At 36.8% G+C, this 20,471-nt stretch overlaps 2 protein-coding genes across 3 annotated transcripts in view; both read right to left on the bottom strand.

The window, feature by feature from the left end:
* Positions 1-20,471, bottom strand: part of LOC139967056 (tyrosine-protein kinase Fer-like) — a 133,384-nt gene that overhangs the window by 10,808 nt on the left and 102,105 nt on the right. For both annotated transcript variants that reach the window (XM_071970732.1, XM_071970731.1), the window contains 8 exons: positions 17,136-17,292; positions 15,097-15,228; positions 11,900-12,086; positions 8,267-8,470; positions 7,639-7,815; positions 6,765-6,972; positions 5,954-6,075; positions 5,146-5,300 (listed from right to left, as the gene is read on the bottom strand). In XM_071970732.1, the coding sequence (XP_071826833.1) occupies positions 7,810-7,815; positions 8,267-8,470; positions 11,900-12,086; positions 15,097-15,228; positions 17,136-17,245 (639 nt within the window). In that variant the 5' untranslated portion in view covers positions 17,246-17,292 and the 3' untranslated portion in view covers positions 5,146-5,300; positions 5,954-6,075; positions 6,765-6,972; positions 7,639-7,809. The remainder of the gene's footprint in view (positions 1-5,145; positions 5,301-5,953; positions 6,076-6,764; positions 6,973-7,638; positions 7,816-8,266; positions 8,471-11,899; positions 12,087-15,096; positions 15,229-17,135; positions 17,293-20,471) is intronic.
* Positions 6,014-7,761, bottom strand: LOC139967120 (tyrosine-protein kinase Fer-like). Its single transcript, XM_071970837.1, has 3 exons — positions 7,639-7,761; positions 6,765-6,972; positions 6,014-6,075 (listed from the first exon to the last, which is right to left on the bottom strand). Exons 1-3 carry the CDS (start codon positions 7,759-7,761, stop codon positions 6,014-6,016), a joined length of 393 nt encoding a protein of 130 aa, XP_071826938.1.

The raw sequence follows: 20,471 nt of genomic DNA, 5'->3' as shown, positions 1-20,471 counted from the left end.
CCATACACTTACCACTTTTAACTTCAGAGAATAGCATATTTTTGAGCTCTGGGAATCCATAATGAGCATCCTGATGGCATTTGAGAACTTTTTTTTTTGTCCAAAATTTAACAGTTTTGTAAGGCCTTGTAAGCCTTACAAGTTTTTTTTTTTTTGCGGCCGCAATCATGACCTTTAAGTTTTTCCACAATAATGCATAGGATGGAGGGTGTCCTTCTGTATAAAGCAACAATGATACAATACACTCCCAAGAAGTAATTATGAAACATTTTGAAAATCATTTAATAAGCATAAAATTCCATACACTACCACTTTTAACTTCAGAGAAAAGTATGTTTCCAAGCTCTGGTTCCGTAATGGGCATCCTGAGTGGCACTGGAGAACTTGTTGAGTTTTTGGCCCCAATTTAGATATCATGAACAGTTTAATTCTTTCCACGGTGATGCATTAGATGGAAGGTGTCCTTCTGAAGGAAGCAATATGATATAAAACATTCCCAATGTGAAAGGAGTTTTTAAAAACATTTTGAAAATCATTTTAATAAGCATAAAAATCCATACACTACCACTTTTAACTTCAGAGAATAGCATATTTTTGTGCTCTGGGAATCCATAATGAGCATCCTGACTGGCATTTGAGAACTTTTTTTTTGTCCAAAATTTAACAGTTTTGTAAGGCCTTGTAAACCTTACAAGTTTTTTTTTTTTGCGGCCAAAATCATGACCTTTAAGTTTTCCACAATAATGCATAGGATGGAGGGTGTCCTTCTGTATAAAGCAACAATGATATAATACATTCCCAATGTGAAAGAAGTTATAATGAAACATTTTGAAAATCATTTCAATAAGCATAAAAATCCATAGACTAAACACATTTTAACTTCAAAAAGAAGCATATTTCTGAGCTCTGGGAATCCATAATGAGCATCCTGACTGGCATTTGAGAACTCTCTTTTTTTGTCCAAAATTTAACAGTTTTGTATGGCTATAAACCTTATGAGTTTTTTTTTGGCCAAAATCATGACCTTTTTAGTTCTTTCCACATATATGCATTAGATAGAGGATGTCCTTCTAAATTAAGCAACAATAATATCATACATTCCCAATGTGAAAGAAGTTATAATGAAACATTTTAAAAATCATTTCAATAAGCATAAAAATCCATAGACTAACACATTTTAACTTCAGAGAGAAGCATATTTCTGAGCTCTGGGAATCTATAGTGAGCATCCTGACTGGCATTTGAGAACTTTCTATTTTTGTTTGTCCAAATTTAACAATTTTGTAGTGCTAAAACCTTACAATTTTTTTTGCCAAAAATCATGACCTTTTTATACATTAGATAGAAGGTGTCCTTCTAAATTAAGCAACAATGATATCACCAATTCCTAATTTGAAAGAAGTTATAATAAAACATTTTGAAAATCATTTCAATAAGCATAAAAATACATAGACTAACACATTTTAACTTCAGAGAGAAGGATATTTCTGAGCTATGGGAATCTATAATGAGCATTCTGACTGGCATTTGAGAACCTTTTTTTGTCCAAATTTTAACAATTTTGTAGGGCTAAAACCTTATAATTTTGTTTTAATTTTTGCCAAAACTATTGACCTTTTAGGTTTTTCCACAATTATGCATCATATAAAGGGTTTCCTTCTAAATTAGGCATCAATGATATAATCAATTCCAAATTTGAAAGAGATGTAATAAAACATTTTAAAAATCATTTAAATATTTAGAGGCTTTAAGTTCCATAGACTAACACATTTCAGAAGAAAAGCATATATCTGAGCTCTAGGAATCCATAATGAGCATCCTGACTGGCATTTGAGAATTTTCTATTTCTGTTTGTCCAAATTTAACAATTTTTTAAGGCTAAAACCTTATAAATATGTTTTACTTTTTGGGCAAAAATAATGAGGTTCTAAGTTTTTCCACAATAATGCATCAGATAGAGGATGTCTTTCTGAATTAAGCAACAATGATATAATCAATTCCTAATTTGAATGAAGTTATTACAAAACATTTCAAAATCATTTTAATATTTAGAGGCTCTAAGTTCCATAGACTAACATTTTAATTTTAGAGAAAAGCATATTTTTGAGCTCTGGGAATCCATATTGAGCATCCTGACTGGCATTTGAGAACTTTCTTTTTTGTTTGTCCCAATTTAACAATTTAAAGTTAGGTATATCTGAGCTTTTGAAATCAATATTTTAGCACCCTGACTTAATATTTGAGTCCTTTATTAAAAACCTTCCATATAATTATTGTAAGTCTTTAGTCATTATGATTTTTTTTCTAGAATCACAAAATTTTTAAATTGTTCCCAAAGTGATGCATAGGATGCCCTGTTGATTATATAAATGCAAAGGGTTCAATTAAATTCAGTGTTATTCAAAGCTATATCATAATGTGAGGCTTAATATTTCATAGAACCCCACTTTTAACTCAAGAATAAACCAGACCCTAGTTTGGGGGAATTCCTAGTTCCTAAACTGTTTATTTTTTGCTAAATTTAAGGTTTACATAACCTGTCATAATTTTTTTCAATTTTCAGCAACAAAGCACGAATTCCTCTTGCTTAAAAAAAAAACATCATTCGATGATGACGTTATATTGCCCCTAATGTTAATTATTATGACCAAAAAAAAAAAATAAATAAAATAAAAAATAGTAATAATTAATTATTATAAAATAGTAATAGTTAATTATTATGACCAAAAAAAAAAAAAAAAAAATAGTAATAATAATATTTCACTTATATATAGCGCTTTTACCAGCAATAGGTCTCAAAGCGCTTTACAGAAGATATGTTACCCCTGGTCAATGATAACCTGTCCCAGAGACAATCCCTCCAGGCGGCTGCAGTTATATACTGCGCCCAATGACAAGTTACCTCACAGGTACCCATTTAACCCCTGGGTGGAGAGAGGCAATGGAGATAAAGCATCTTGCCCAAGGACACAAGGTAATGGACTAGGTAGGAGTCAAACCAGCAATCCTTGGATCACAAGTTCGACGCCTTAGCCAATCGTCCACAACACTCTCTAAGGTTTTGAACATGCAGGTTTTGAAACAGACCCACAGAATACTTCACTTTTATAAAGCGCTTATACCAGCAATAGGTCTCAAAGCGCTTTACAGAAGATATGTTATCCCTGGTCATTGATAACCTGTCCCAGAGACAATCCCTCCAGGGGGCTGCAGTTATATACTATGCCCAATGACAAGTTACCTCACAGGTACCCATTTAACCCCTGGGTGGAGAGAGGCAATTGAGAGAAAGCATCTTGCCCAAGGACACAAGGTAATGGACTAGGCAGGAGTCGAACCAGCAATCCTTGGATCACAAGTCCGACGCCATAGCCAATCGTCCACAACACTCTCTAAGGTTTTGAACACGCAGGTTTTGAAACTGACCCACAGAATATTTCACTTTTATATAGCGCTTATACCAGCAATAGGTCTCAAAGCACTTTACAGAAGATATGTTACCCCTGGTCAATGATAACCTGTCCCAGAGACAATCCCTCCAGACGGCTGCAGTTATATACTGCGCCCAATGACAAGTTACCTCACAGGTACCCATTTAACCCCTGGGTGGAGAGAGGCAATGGAGATAAAGCATCTTGCCCAAGGACACAAGGTAATGGACTAGGCAGCAGTCGAACCAGCAATCCTTGGATCACAAGTCCGACGCCTTAGCCAATCGTCCACAACACTCTCTAAGGTTTTGAACACGCAGGTTTTGAAACAGACCTACAGAATATTTCACTTTTATATAGCCCTTTTACCAGCAATATGTCTCAAAGCGCTTTACAGAAGATATGTTACCCCTGGTCAATGATAACCTGTCCCAGAGACAATCCCTCCAGGCGGCTGCAGTTATATACTGCGCCCAATGACAAGTTACCTCACAGGTACCCATTTAACCCCTGGGTGGAGAGAGGCAATTGAGATAAAGTATCTTGCCCAAGGACACAACGTAATGGACTAGGCAGGAGTCGAACCAGCAATCCTTGGATCACAAGTCCAACGCCTTAGCCAAACGTCCACAACACTCTCTAAGGTTTTGAACATGCAGGTTTTGAAACAGACCTACAGAATATTTCACTTTTATATAGCGCTTTTACCAGCAATAGGTCTCAAAGCACTTTACAGAAGATATGTTACCCCTGGTCAATGATAACCTGTCCCAGAGACAAACCCTCCAGGCGGCTGCAGTTATATACTGCGCCCAATGACAAGTTACCTCACAGGTACCCATTGAACCCCTGGGTGGAGAGAGGCAATTGAGATAAAGTATCTTGCCCAAGGACACAAGGTAATGGACTAGGCAGGAGTCGAACCAGCAATCCTTGGATCACAAGTCCGACGCCATAGCCAATCGTCCACAACACTCTCTAAGGTTTTGAACACGCAGGTTTTGAAACAGACCTACAGAATATTTCACTTTTATATAGCGCTTTTACCAGCAATAGGTCTCAAAGCGCTTTACAGAAGATATGTTATCCCTGGTCAATGATAACCTGTCCCAGAGACAATCCCTCCAGGCGGCTGCAGTTATATACTGCGCCCAATGACAAGTTACCTCACAGGTACCCATTTAATCTCTGGGTGGAGAGAGGCAATTGAGATAAAGCATCTTGCCCAAGGACACAACGTTATGGACTAGGCAGGAGTCGAACCAGCAATCCTTGGATCACAAGTCCAATGCCTTAGCCAATCGTCCACAACACTCTCTAGGGTTTTGAACATGTAGGTTTTGAAACAGACCCACCGTAACTGCTTTTCCACTTCTTTGCCATACGCAAGCGCGTAGCCAGGAATTTGCCAAGGGAGGGCGAGCCTGTAGACAAACTATCAGAGCCGAATATATGGCTCTGCAAACCATCTTAGTGTAGCGCCATCACGAGTTGGTAGGAAGCGTACAAGAAAACTTTGGCCGGAGATGCCTCCCAGATCGCTGGAAATGGCACTTCCCAGGCCTTGTAAGTTGCATCTAAGCATTTTCGATTTTGAAATTACTAGGGATATCACAAAAACATACAAAAAATAATGCTCAAGTGGGGGAGGGGCGGTCGCCCCCATGGCCCACCCTTGGCTACGTGCCTGGACATACGCATACACAACCTTTACCATAGTTCATGGCCTCAGGGGCCGTCCATTTGATTGGAATCTGTCTCATGTTGTTGCTGTCGATCTGATATTCTTCTTCTTCTCTCGACATTCCAAAATCGCTGATCTTCAGAATATTCTTCGTGCCGACCAGACAATTCCTCGCTGCCAGGTCTCTGTCAATGAGGTGAAAGCATGACCATGAGTTTTACAGAGGTATACTGTGGGAGCATAGCAGTGACCATATATCAATCTACTAGATCTGCTGTAATATACAGAGCATTTGGCATCTCACCTAATTGGGCCCCTCCCAAAAAATTTCTCCCTACCTAGAGATTCCATTCCTTAGTTAACCTTGTCGCATTCTTTATAATGTTAACATCATTTCAGTTCCACAGAGTTGTTTCTAACATTCGTGTAGATGGATAGGAGATCAATGGTGTGAGGTGTGGAGGGGTGGTGCATGGTGATGAGGTTCTATCTGTTAACAGAAAGTTACTTATCACTACAATTTAATAGCAGCATTCTACAATTACAACCATCAAGAGCAAAATGTCTCATTTTTAAAAGGAGTGGGAATGTCCCATTCTCCTTATTTGGTTAAGTAACGAGAATTGTCTTTAATTAGTATCCAGTTTTGACATTTTCCCTTTGAAAGCAGATATCACACAAAGTTTTACATAGACACAAGTCCTGATTACTTATCTGAGTTCTTCTTGTTTGTTCCTCAACAAATACATACTAACATACATGCATACCCATGCCTACATCCATAAACCCACACACATACACATGTTGTTTAATAATCCCAGGACAATTTCTAGTTTACCTGTGAATACAACTTTTGCCCTCCAAGTAAGCCATCCCTGATGCTGCGTCTTCACTCATTTTAATCCTCGGGGACACTCAAGGTCTTGCTGTCATCTCGAAGCAACTTCAAAAGATCTCCTCCTGCAAAGGTGACAGAGAAGCAAACATCAGTCAGTAAAATCTATCTTTTTAAACAATTTACTGATTTTATCTCATAAATCTATTGTTGTTTAGTCTGTTTTTTTTGTGTAATAATTATGATACACGCCTAAACGTACGCGAATAAAGTTCCTCTGTTCATGGTACATGTTGCACATCAGTGTAAAGCAAGCCAAAAACTAATAAAAGAGCTTATATATAATTGCAATCTTCTCTGAATGTGTAACCAGAAATACACCGTACAAAACTTCAATTTCTAGAAAATGTCACAGTATATTTAGAAAGATATTTATAAGGATATTTATAATATACAGATATATATGGATAATATAAGGATATTTATCATATTTATAAGCCGGTCAAAATAGGTTATATTCAATCAACCTATACATCTCCAGTTAAGGGAAAAGATCTTGAGATGGGCTTTTTCAACTAGCAGTGTGGAAATATTTTCCACTTCAATAAAAGTTTCCAGTTGTTTGCGACCATAATATACTTCTCCATACAACTAACCAGAGTGGCAGGGTATCCATATACAATAAGATGTTTATGGTGTACCATATTCCCTAATAAATCAAAGGCAAAATTTGCCCCCCTAATCTAACTAATTTGATAGCTGTCACAGAAAAAAAGGACCGATGTCAAATCCGTTTTTTTTTCTGGTTTTTGACCTTGTACAAGCTCCATGACGATGTAGATTGGATGTCTGTCTGTTGCCATGCCGATAAGTTTGACGATGTTGGGATGGTTGTAGTTCTTGAGGATGTAGCACTCTGAGAGGAACTTCCTTCTCATAGCGGCATCTACCGTGGCCTTGCATGTCTTGACGGCGACAGGTTTATTCTTAAATGTCGCTTTGTGGATGTCACCAAAATGTCCCTGCATGAACACAAGAAAAAGGATGCTTATGAAACTAAAAGAACTATGCAGTCAACAACAAACCCCTCCCCTCCCCTCACCTGACCCCCTCCATTTCAATTTTTTGCATTGTTTATTTCACTGAGGGTGCAAGAGAGAAGAGATTAAACCATATGGGATGTAATTAACACAGTTTTAACAAGATATTTATACAAAAATCACTCCCCCCCCCCACCGTACATAAAAAATGCAGCTCTAGTATAGACAAGGAGATGTTACATGGGAGGTCATGTGATATGTCACATGATAGCTCACAATATATGTTAACTGAGAGGCAGCAACCATTAACCAGTCATTTATCATTGCCTACAGCTGCAGGGAATACACTAGAATTCAGCTAACATCTTATGTTAGCTGTACCAACAGTACAAGAATTCTCAACTAACTTAACATTACTGCGCACACATACTGTGTTGATAGGAATAGACTGGAGTAAACAATACGACACATGTTGTGCACACAGGGTCATTCCTGTTAGATTCAAATACAAGTCAAGTGGCATCCAAAATGACAGGGTTTTAAGGTCACTGGTAAAAAGTGGGTAAATGCCAGTAAAATACCTCATCTAGCAATTAACTTTCCAATTCCATTAAAATATTGAATCGTTGTGTCTTTCATGAAACTCACCTGTCCTAATTTGGTGTCCAGCAGGATGTCCTCGTGTCGAAGGTCGTGCTCGTCCTTGACCTTACTTATTGGATTTCTGATCATCGCGTTGGACGCTTTCGTCACCTGTGTTTGAGTCGACATGTGATGGTTCACCAGTTCCTGGATTGACCCAAAACTTCCTCCTTCCAATCAATACTGTAAAAGACCAGAACATTCAGACATTCAAAAAAATTGTGTGGGAGGAGAAAAGTCAGGCTGAATGATATATCATGTATCAAACACACACAGTATGCCATTCCAATTTTATACATTGTCATCATGTAATGTCAGGGAGGAAGGGGAAGAGGGGACCCAGATGTGTGGAAGAGGGGGCCTTTGAGGACCCCTGGCCCCACCACTGCCTACAGATGATGGTATTGTAACACCAAAATGTGTTTTTTACATGGTGTTTTTACATGCTTTTATTTAAAAAATATTATGCTATTATGCTATTATATTATATATAATATAAATATAATACTATGCTATTATTAAAAAAAGAAGCACTATTGTAATAATAGCTATCAGCAAAAATAAGTCCCAAGATTGATTTGCTGTCATAGATAGGTTAACTCTCTGCAGGTTTTAAAACTCGCAATGGACTGACCGTACTATCGTCTTGTTTTACGATCGGGTAGAGCCTCTGTTTATCGGCGGACCTGCAGGAGAGCACGTACTGGCCGGAGGCGTCGCTCTTGAATCTGGCGATGAAGTCTCCCTCCTGTTTCAGCAGCTCCTCCGTCTCTTGTCTCGGCAGGGCACCGTGGTACCAGGCTTCATCCTCCAGGGGCACGTCCTTGTTGGAGCTCGGCTGTAGACACAAACATCTCTGCTGTAAGTTACTCAACATCAACAACATTCTGTTAAACAACAACTTTGGACAACAAAAAATATAACTGAAACTAACTGTAATAGGAGACTGACTTGACACAATGAAGTCAGACCACAGTTGGAGCACGCTTCTCTGATCTAATGTTTGTTCAGCTGGAAGAATTCAATTATCATATGACATGTGCACAATGTCACCTGACAGTGCACATATCACCTGACTGAGTGCATTTGTCACCTGATTGAGTGCACTTGTCACTTGTCACATGACTTCAGTGCATAAGAATGGTCTACCCTTCACCCACCCCAGATCCAATACTTGCTAACGTCACAGAACCTAAGCAGACTCAAAGATTGAAATAAGCCAAGACAATAGGATTAACTCATATCTCCCATTCTTGGTACTATTTAAATGTACTATGAATTAACCATTGACCACAATTCTCTAATAATATTGGCCAAATGATACCACTCATTTATTTATCATCTAACATAGTATGGGCAGTCAGTTTTGTGTAGCAGCCTACACCCATTGCCTACCATTACATAAAGGCTGGTATCACAAATGTCTAATGCTGATCAAGAAGATTAACAACTATATACTGTAGGCCTTCATGTGTTATTATCAATACCGATCACATCAATATACTAATAAATGAACAGAAGATAGATAGATTCTTTCATTGCAGCTTATACTGCAGCTAGTATAATATCCAAATGTTTTAACTAAAAGAACCTTAGAAGAAGTTTGGTTCAAATGGCTAAAAAATATTACATTTAATCATGAACACTGCTTATATATGACAACAAGGGAGGTATGTCTGTAGGGTTGGGCGATATATCGAAAATTATTATTATCGCGATAAATTTTTTTCAAGACGATATTTTTTGAGGATTGAACAAATGACGATAATTTCTTGTGAAAGAAATTTGAAATAAGTGTGGATAAAAATGCGATTATCCTTTCTCCGTTTTATGTGAAAATGTTATTCTAGCATTCCATGGTTAAGAAAGTTGAAAAGAAATAAAGTTTATCAACTTCATTTACTGACTTTTGAACTTCGTAAAAAACCCGTCCTTTACAACATTAACTGTATAGAGAAAAAACCTCAAAAATAAGTAGATAAATTACCAATTGTGTACGAACAGTAAGTTGGTACACCTTTCAAATTTTACGAAAGATCGAGCAAAATACTTTTGAAAAATTCATGCGAAACTGGCATATCGTGCTAAATGCAACAAATGTCATGTAAACAAGGCTCTAGTACACCCGTTTATGAATAAACCATACAACCACATCTGCTATTAAGCGGGGGAAAAAGAAAGTATTTTCTAGAATTTCCACACAAAAAAAAGGAAAAATTAATATCCTACCATAGTTAAGAGTATAGTACATAGCCTAACCACTTCGTCGGTTACGGATCTCACGTAACAACAAAAACACAACTAATTGTATTTTGCGAAGTTGACGTTTTCTACAAGGACATGGAAACAATATTTAGCATTTAGTTAATCATGCCAAGTGGCCTAAAACATGGGATTGCAAGGTTTACTTTCATAAAGATGGCCATACTGTAGCTATTGGGGCCTTGATATCGTGCTATGTATGTATGGTATAGACTGTGCCTCGTGTATCATGGGGAATAGATTGTTTTGTTCATGCGGATGAGTCGGTTGGCTTGAGGTGTGTTTTTACCTCCATGGTTTTACTTACCTTAATGTTACAGGGATATAAATTTTCTTGAACGTCTAAGATAATATTTCGCATAACTTTACCGATCCTTTACTGACTGACCTAATTAATTCTAGAGTGGAGTCAAAATAGTTTACTCCTTGAAAAGTTTTTGGAAACGTGCCAAAAATGTTAACAAACAGTTGTTAGACAGGGGGGTTGTTTGGCAAGGTACCTGGGAAAATCTGCAGCACATGTACAGTAGCCTACCGTGATATTTAAGTAGGGGTAAACACTGCAGTTAACTTGTAAACTGATGTACGTATAGTGCACGCTGTTCATTGTTAGGCAGTCTAGAAACGGGGCTTTGCCGAACGTAGTTTGTTTCATAATATCGTCAGTTTTGTAAGTTAAACTTTTAAAGATTGTAAGACAGGTTAAATCTCTTTTCATTTTATCACATTATATAGCTACTCTAACTTGTCATTTTCAAATTTTCATCAGTTTCGTGACAATTTATATTAAAAAAGTTGTCAGTATTTTGAATCCTCAACTGCGAGTTTGTTATCGCCAGACACGCAAAAATACTAAAATTTTCCGGGGACCTTCGCCCCTGGACCCCAAACAAGGGGTTCCATCCCTTGACCCCACTGGGGCCCTAAGGCGGGCCCCTTGACCCCACGCCATTATGCTCACACGCAACAGGGTTGGTGTGTTCGCTGCGCGAAAACACCGGTGGTAAATCGGCAGTTGTTTTTAGTGTGTTTGCGAACACACTAAAAACAACAGGGAAAACTTATCGTAATTATCCAAATATCGCGATAATTTTTGAACTATTTATCGTGACGTTAAAAAGCATATATCACCCAACCCTATATGTCTGTCCTTATTACTACAAATGTGCATAAAGATCATATAGCAGTCATAGAAACCACAAGTTTTATTCAAAACGGGTTATAAAATCTCATCCATGTGACCACAAAGAACCATGCGGTTTACTTGCTTTTCTCTATCTTATAATATAAAACTAAAGCAAACATTTCCTTTCATGTGTATCCTACAACATATCTCAATACTAAATTTCTATGTAAACCACAACTTAGTGATATCATTAAATTTGACCTATTCACTGAATGACAATCAAGAAAGGTATTTTACCCCTTTGAAATGTTCTTGAATTACGACATCAAAAGCCATTTGAAAATAATATTATTCGTCAGAGCCAGCGAAAATTATATGAAACAACTGTGAACGATGGCCGGGGCACAACACTAATATGGGGGGTTCCAAAGAAATGACAGTGGGTGGCTCAACTTTTCCAGATATTGGAAAAGTTATCTACGTTTTCATTTAGCTTACCGACGGAGATGAATTAAGCTGTATTTCTAGCTTTCATGGATTCTGAGCATTGATTCTGAGGGGTGGGGGTATGGTTGGGGGTGGGGGGTATGGTTGGGGGTGGGGGATGGTTGGGGGGTGGGGGTATGGTGGTTGGTGGATCAGTCCTCACAGAAGATCCTGGGGGTGTAGGCCTAAAAGTTTGCATGTACCTCTGATATACAAACCTAGTATCCTACTACATTAATTTGTATCCATGATGCCTTTTTTCTTTTCAGTATCATCCATGAGATGCTTCTACAATTTATTTACCTCCTAAAGTTGGCAATAAATCGTTGAAAGTGAAATATCAAGAACCGAAATATCAGAAAATTAAATATTGAGATTGTAATGTAAACTCACAGTCTGGGGTATCGGTCCCAGGGATTGCTGGTCCTTCAAGTCTATCCCTAACGGCAGTTGGTCCGGGTTGATTCCTTGAAACTTTTCCTGGAGGCAGGACAATTGCTGCTCTACTTTAGCTTTGTGGCTCTTCAAGTTTAAGATTTCGAGAGAGAGATCTTGGTAATCTTTCTGTTTTGTAAGCAGGCTGCGGAAAAATAACAACGACAAAGCAAAAGATGAGAGATCAACATTATCCAATAGAACCACAAATGTCAGTTAAAATTGATGTAAAAATATTTCAGACCTACAACTTTTGATCAGCTTTTCTGCCCATCTGGTGTTACCATAAAAAGGAACTGTAATGTTGCTAGAAATGTCATGTGTTATATCCAACCCAACAAATGAGTAGACAAGGAGTAAGGATATAAGGCAAGGTTCAGTTTAGGCATGCACCGGATATCCGGTCCGGCCGGACTATCCGGCCGGATAGTGAGCAATTATCCGGTTCCGGCCGGATATTTTTCAAAATCCAGCCGGATCTTTTTCAAAATCTGGCCGGATCTTTTTCAAAATCTGGCCTGAATTATTCCTTAAAAAGGTGTTGGTATTAACTTAAATCAATGTAAACTATTGTATTTCCAAATATTAATAAAAACATTCAAAGTAAGGAAAAATTAGGTTTAACATGTTTAATGTAATTTTCTCAATGGTCTGATTGTTTGCGAATACCTCACCTAAGATTTGCTCCTTGTTTCATACTTCTATTTCTTATTAATGATTTTCTTTTGTGTAATGAATAAATCCGGTTCCGGCCGGATTTTATCCGGCCGGATTTCATGTACTATCCGGCAAAATCCGGTTCCGGCCGGATCCAAAAATTTGGATCCGGTGCATCCCTAGTTCAGTTTGCTCATGAAAGAATAAAGGATGACATTAAATCAACATTAAGAAACCATAATTGTTAAATTCGTGTGTGATAGTGGCTTGGTGAAACCTTCAACATTTTAATGGCCAATCCATCAAAAAGGTCATGCATTTAATCTTCTGGTAGTACATAAGATTGAAGACAATGGTCTCTTTGTAATATTTTTCCTGTTCCTTGTGGCTTTTTCTTTGTTTTATTTACTTTCTTTAATAGAAGATCCATTTACAAAAAGTATTTGAATAAACTGATTCAAATACAGGAGAAACAAACAAAAGATTGAATCAAGAGCAAGAAATTGGGCATATGTGACAAGAAATAACCAGAGGTTTTCAATACAAAGACTGCTACACCTAATACAGTAGGCAATAGCCTACACTTTAGTTTCATAACAACTAGTAGTATTAATACACTGCTATCCCAGGAAAACTACCACCAAATATGGAACATCTCCTGTACAAGTTGCTTAAAGTACAGAAATATAAGTACAGGTGAAGCAAAGCAAAACAGCCAGAGGAGAAATACTTCACAGTGTATTTCAGAGGTTTGGTAACGTATATAGAAACAGAATACAAGCACAACTACTGCATGCATGCACTTCACTGTGACCAAAGCTAGTAGTAACAAAGTGTTTATACCTCCAGAGCCTGTGAAATGACCTTTGATGGCCACCAAAAATGGAACATCTCCTTCAGAACATTGATTTTAGTACAGGAAATATTTCACATTGTATTTCAGAGGTTTGGTAACGTATATAGAAACAGAATACAAGCACAACTAATGCATGTACTTCACTGTGACCAAAGCTAGTAGTAACAAAATGTTTATACCTCCAGAGCCTGTGAAATGACCTTTCATGGCCACCAAAAATGGAACATCTCCTTCAGAACATTGATTTTAGTACAGGAAATATTTCACAGTGTATTTCAGAGGTTTGGTAATATCTATAGAAACTGAATACAAGCACAACTACTGCATGCATGTACTTCACTGTCACCAAAGCTAGTAGTAACAAAATGTTTACCTCAAGAGCCTGTGAAATGACCTTCAGAATATTGATTTGCATAGATGGCTTAAAGTACAGGAAATATAGTGAAGGTGAACCAAAACGAAAACCAGAGATAATTTGCAGAGTATTGCAGAGGTTTGGTAACACATTTACAAACTACGCACAACTATGCATGCACTTGAGTTTACAAAAGCAGGAGTGATTTGAACAGCCACCAAATATGGAAAATATTCAATACAACAAAGACATGTCAGAAATGTTTAACATACAGGACAAACTGAGGTAAACATCCCCCCCCCCCCCAAAAAAAAAAAAAACACCAAAAAAATTAAGGAGAATATTTTAATAAGTTATATGACATAAGTTGTAATGCATAAACACCAGATACCACCACCAAATGGATACATGGCTAATACACGTTTAATTCCCACACTTTTCAAGTTTATTAAAGAGTTGTTCTTTATAAATAACTTTCACAGGCATAATTAAGTACATCAAATAACTGGATTAATATTCGGTCGAAATTTTAAAGCCACCATACCTTCTACAGAACTAGCAGGGAACAACGTTAGACTTATGATTTCCCAAATTTCTAATATTTTTTTGTTTTAAATACTTTGCATGAAGGTTCAAACTGAACCTGGCAAACTATGTTGATTACCCTATCAGTATACAAACCTGAATTAAACAACATTAAATACAACACAAAAGTAGCCACTAAAAAATTAATTAATTACTTGAAGAAGAAAGAAAAAGATACAATACATTAATTAACCCAACACGTGTAACTAACTGTTACACTGCTTTAAGAATAAAAAAACAAACTTTCTCATGTTTACTTCAGCTAATTTTGAATTGTACAGTAAATGCTATAGCCGTGCAGTTTACTGGCGTGACTAGTTTACATTCACGTAAAGGAAGAAAATTCAAGTTCAAATTCAATTTTTTTTTTTTTTTTTTAAATAATTTTTTTAATATAAAAATTTATTTTTATTTTTTTTAATTAAAATTTGATTATTTTTTGTTGTTGCAATATTTAAAAAACTTTTTTAACTGTATGTCATATGTTACTCTCCCATAGATTCAGGAAAGTTACTTTTGGAATGATTGATGAGAACTCTTGGCAAATTTTCCTCTTTTGTAAATCAATAACAGAAAACTATAACTGTGATATATGTTAACAAATTAAGTCTGACTGATCTCCTTTGAGTTTTTGTCTAATATCCACAAGACTGGAAAAAAAATGCTAAAAAAGTGCCAAAATCCCTGTGTAAAATAACTTACTCCAAGACAGCAGTTTCTGTGTTTGATTCTGGAGGAATGTGTCTTATCTCCTCGTCTAAGATCCGTAAATCATTTTCTTTCTGGCTAATGTTATCTTGTAGTGTATTTAGTCGTTCACTCAGCGCAGACAGTCTGAAATGGAGACAGAAAATAAGCAAAAACAAAATGAATTTTCAACATTTACTTACACCACCATTAAAGTCAAGAAGTTAAGTGAAAAAAATAAATCCATCTACATTGTTTGTGGGTTTGCTAAATCCCTTCTACATCGTGAATGATTAGGCAAAATAAGAAGATACTTCAAAGAGTCACTTTAGTCATTTATTGATGATATCCTGAATACTCGTGTATGGTGTCATTGCACAGAGGGTGGAGCTAGCTGTGTGGTTCAACAATTTCAAATGACCTTTGACATTGGGTCACTATTATCTCACTGTTACACTTCCATGGAAATGGTTAAGATGGTCGAAACTTACATCCTTTATGCAACCTAAAGTGTTTCTTTTCCATGGTTAAGATGGTCTAAACTTAAATAATTTATGAAGGCCTTCCGTTTTTCTTTCACCAAGAAAATACATTTAATTTCCCTTCCGTTTGTTGGAAGGCATTATGAACTCCTCTTTAATTAAGTGATTAATTCTAAAGTAAACCCTTGTTGGTTTTTCTCTTCCCAGTGTATTTCCTGGTTATGTGTCACTTAAAAAAGCTATTTTGATGATATCTTAGCAACCCATTAAATCTCTACTCATTCTATTTGCCCAAATATTCCAGGTCTGACATTACACCTACAATGCTAAAACACCCACATTACTTCCTACCTTCCTCACAGGATAACCAAATGTATTTTGTCTTTGCTTTGGTCATTAACGCAGTTTTAGTAATGTCACATGGGCTCAATGGTGTTTTCTGTCACTAACACTAACAACTGCTGTTTCAGTTGAACCAAAATTCTCAGGCCTGTAGGCTACTTCTTGAATGATATCATAAAAGTCACTTGTCAATATTTAACTGAATTTATGTTTCAATTTCATTCTTTTAATCCAACCTCAATCTAAATGTTGACGTTCATAGGAACATGACGTTTTAGTTTATAGGTAGCCTACATCTATAGTATCAACTTCACTCTTTAAAGGATGATGTAGGGCACAAAATTGAATTTGACAAGTTGTAGAACGGTTAAAAAATGGGATATGGTTCACGATAAAAAAAAAAAAAAATGAAATAAAAATCCTTTGAAAAGGAGGCCCGTCGCCCAGTAAGCCTTTATTATTATATTGTGTTGGATCGATCAAACTGAGCAGACTTTTCACGTCTTCAAAAATATTTCTGATAAAGACTAAATAAACGTAATTAAAACAAAACTGATTGTGTCAAAGGCAATGTCAATAGTACACTGACACCCACGGCACAGCGCAGGAAGGCTGCTGTAATAAATCAGCCTCGCGGGAAATGTTTTGAACAATATTGCCATTCCACAGTTTTTTAAATTTATATTGTATTTATGTTAGTAAGTAAACGTTTTCTGTCGTATGTCCAGTTTTCTCTCTGAAGTTGAAAACTGACCAAAAAAGAGGCCGCTAGAGGGCGCTCGTCGCATCTTGCCAGTGATATGTGAGGGGTTAGAGGTCAGAGGAACAATTGAAATCAGAAAAAACTTTTGGACGAACAAAGGATTCTCAAACCTTTGTTTGTCCAAAAAAAATTTTGGTTGTCTATTGTTCCTCTGAAGTTGAAAACTGACCAAAAAAGAGGCCGCTAGAGGGCGCTCGATGCATCTTGCCAGTGGTACGTGATTTCAAAGCAGTCAAATCCACTGACCTCTAACCCCTCACGATATGGGGTACAACTCAGCTAGAAATATGTTGCAAACTACTTTAAGAATTTCAATGGAAAGATTAACCTGATCTCAAAGCATCTCAAAGCGTTTAGAGCATTTTTTAAAGTTTTCTCTTGGGTGGACCCCCATATTCCAAATGTCCAAGATCCAAGATCCCAGAACAGTCAATGAACCACACATTGAAGACAGTACTCTACTGTACCTTTCAGGATCTGTATCAGTCTTCCTTGTCAAGAATTGTATGTTGTTCCTTGAACATAGACAGCGGTACCACACTTCAACGGCAACACAGTTTTTCCCTCTAATATTCATCAAAATGGGCTCATCTTTTTTCCGCTCGGCTGCTTGTCGAAGCAATCCTTTAATAAAATGTAAGAAAGCACATTGTTTTGCATTTTCTGTTGATAAAAATGTAAGTTTGAACAAGTAAGAACTGAGATGATTTCATTTATATATCACATCTTTTGCTCATCTTTTGCTCATCTTCTATGAACGAACAAAGACACATTCAAATTTTTGCAAACCAGTGTTATGCAAAGAAGAATTAAAACAGGCTTCTTTTTTTTTTGGCAGTATATAATCTCTTAAAAATATTATGGTTTAAATGATACAATGGTAGATTATATCTGTTACAAATGATAAAGAATTCAGATACTTGTTCATTTTGGTAAAGCTATAGACAGGCTGACCATAAGGCCTTGCAAACCTAACCTTATTCCACTTTTGTTACACTTAGTTTTCTAACTATTATAATATCTCTATCATTCAAATAATGGGCAGCAGTAAGAAAACTATAAAGTCTGTATTTAACACCTAGGCTAGTGCCCCAGAAGGAGAATTTGAAACAAAGTTTCCATGCCTACTACAAAATAATAAAACAAATAAAATGACCATGCCACTAATTAAATTATGTTCAGGTTTGACACTGTGCCCTTTGACTTGGATTCTATCCCTCAAGAGCTCCTGATGTTGCATTATTTGTTGCACTTAGCTAATAATGGGGCCTCGTTGTTTGGTAGGATGGTGAATTACTCGGTTGAACAGCTATGTTTAAACTAAATTAGGGGGCGATGAGGGCAGAAATAAATTTGGATAAGGATTATGTTCCTAGTGGAGGCAATTATAGGCATTTTGAAAGCAAGGAAAGTGATAGTCATCACTGTTGGTGTTGTTTACCGTTCTCCTAACAGCAGCGATGATAATGATGTCTTGCTGTTTGAGTCAATTAGAAAGGCTGCTAAAGGTGATGTTGTTATAATGGGCGACTTTAATTTTCCTGACATTAATTGGATAGATGGTTCCAGTAGTAGGAAGGGTAGTTACTTTCTAGATGTTGTGCAAGATTGCTTTTTTACATCAACATGTTACTTTCCCTACTAGGGGGGATAACATCCGGGATGATTGTTTTGAGTTCTGATCCAAGCAATGTTGTTGATTTGACGGGTCTAGAAATACTAGGAACTAGTGATCATGATATACTAGCTTTTGATGTTGTTTGCAAAGTCGTAAATTCTGATAGCAAGGAAAAAGTCCCTGATTTTTTCGAGATTAGTTACAGAGGCAATTGAAACTTTACTAATGGATACAGATTGGATTAATTTGTTTAGAGATATGAGTGCTTCTCAGTCTTGGATTTGTTAAGCTGATAAATTAAAGGTCATTATGGAAAATCTTGTTCCGTGGAAGCATCGTCCTCGTAAAAGCAGTATGCCTCACTGGATGAATAAGAAAGTTAGATGTGCAATTAGGCAAAAACTTAGAATGTGGAAGTTGTTTAGGAGGACTAAATCTGAATCTCTTTTGGCAAAGTTTAAAATTCATTGGCTGAGGGTAGAATGCTTAGTCTCTGATGCAAAATTGAATTCCAAAAATAGCATTGCCCAAAAAATTAGGGATAACCCAAAGGCCTTCTTTTCTTATGTCAGGTCAAAGCAGAAAGTTAAAGATGCAAATTTTGTATCTCTTAGGGCACCACAGGCTGATAATATAGTTACTGATTTTTTGTGTCGGTTTTTACAAGGGAAGATATGAGTAGTATTCCAGATTTTCAGGGGGCAATGATAGGCCTAAACTGGATACGGTCTTATTTTCGGATGAGGTTGTCTTAAAGGAACTGCTTCGTCTAAATGTTTCTAAAGCTTCTGGACCGGATGCGATCCATCAGTATTTGTTGAAGACTTTTGCACACCATTTCTGCATTCCACTCTCATTGGTTTTTAGTAAATTTATAAATGAAGGTTATGTTCCTAAGGACTGGAGATGTGCTAATATTATTTTCTCATTTTCAAGAAGGGCGATTAGTCTTAGCCCTGTAATTATAGGCCTGTTAGTCTCACTAGTGTTGTTTGTAAGGTCATGGAGTCTATTGTTAAAAAGTCTATGGTCTGTCACTTCAGCAATCAGTCTTTCATCAGAGAGTCTCAACATGGCTTTTGTCAAAAAAGGTCTTGTCTCGCTAATAACCTTGAGTTTATGGAAGATGTATAACAAGCTCACTAAATAGGCAGAAGTCTGTAGATGTTGTGTTCCTGGATTTCCAGAAGGCCTTTGATAAAGTTCCCCACCAGCGTCTTCTACTTAGGCTGAAAAGTATTGGTGTCAATGGGAATTTATTGTCTTGGGATCGAGAATTGGCTTGGTAATAGGAAACAGAGGGTGGTAATTAAAGGCTGTGCTTCTTCTTGGCAGGACGATACTAGTGGGGTTCCACAAGGGTTTGTATTGGGTCCATTGTTGTTTTTTGCCTATATAAATGACATAGACGGAGATATTTTGTGTACAACTAAGAAGTTTGCTGATGACACCAAATTGTATTCTGAGGTCTCTTCCAAAAGCTATTCTGAGAAGTTTCAAACGGATTTGGATAAGGTTTTTTCCTGGTCTCAGAGGTGGAAAATGCTTTTTAATATTGATAAATGCAAGGTAATGCACATTGGTAGTAGTAGCCAAAAGTTTACATACAATCTCAGTGTTCTCCGCAGGTCATTTTTTTTTGTCCGGGTGGTTATCGCCGTCCTGGGGGTAATCGAAAATTTTTGCCCTCCGAAGGTGGGCTAGACGCCAAATGGTGCAATATTTGGTGCTATATTTGCCTTGCATGTATCTCCAGGAATTGCTATTTTTTTAGGCAGTGTTTTAAATCTTCTCTTACGTTTGCCAAATGAAAAAAAATAAGAAAAATTGTTGCTGAAATATGAGTAGTAATGAATAGGCCCTAAGTCCAATGAAAAATTATTCTACACTGTGCAAGGCTAACCCAACACAGCCTGTGCTTGACTGGGATAACTGCCAAGTTCAGGCATATCGACCAATTATCAGTCCTTATTACACAGATGCACACAATAAATGAAAGAATGATAAATAGATGATCAAATAACAAATTAGTCTTTATTTATTTCAACACCAACAGGATAACAATTGCAGTGAGAAAGTTGAAAAGAAATAAAGTTTATCAACTTCATGACTTTTGAAGTTCGTAAAAACCTGTCCTTTACAACATTCACTGTATAGAGAACAAAACTCTGAAAATCAGTAGAGA

This window comes from Apostichopus japonicus, chromosome 4 (genome assembly GCF_037975245.1).
Source record: "Apostichopus japonicus isolate 1M-3 chromosome 4, ASM3797524v1, whole genome shotgun sequence".
Taxonomy (NCBI): Eukaryota; Metazoa; Echinodermata; class Holothuroidea; order Aspidochirotida; family Stichopodidae; genus Apostichopus; species Apostichopus japonicus.
The sequence above is the reverse complement of the archived record's forward strand: the minus strand, read 5'-3'. Positions and strand labels throughout refer to the sequence as shown.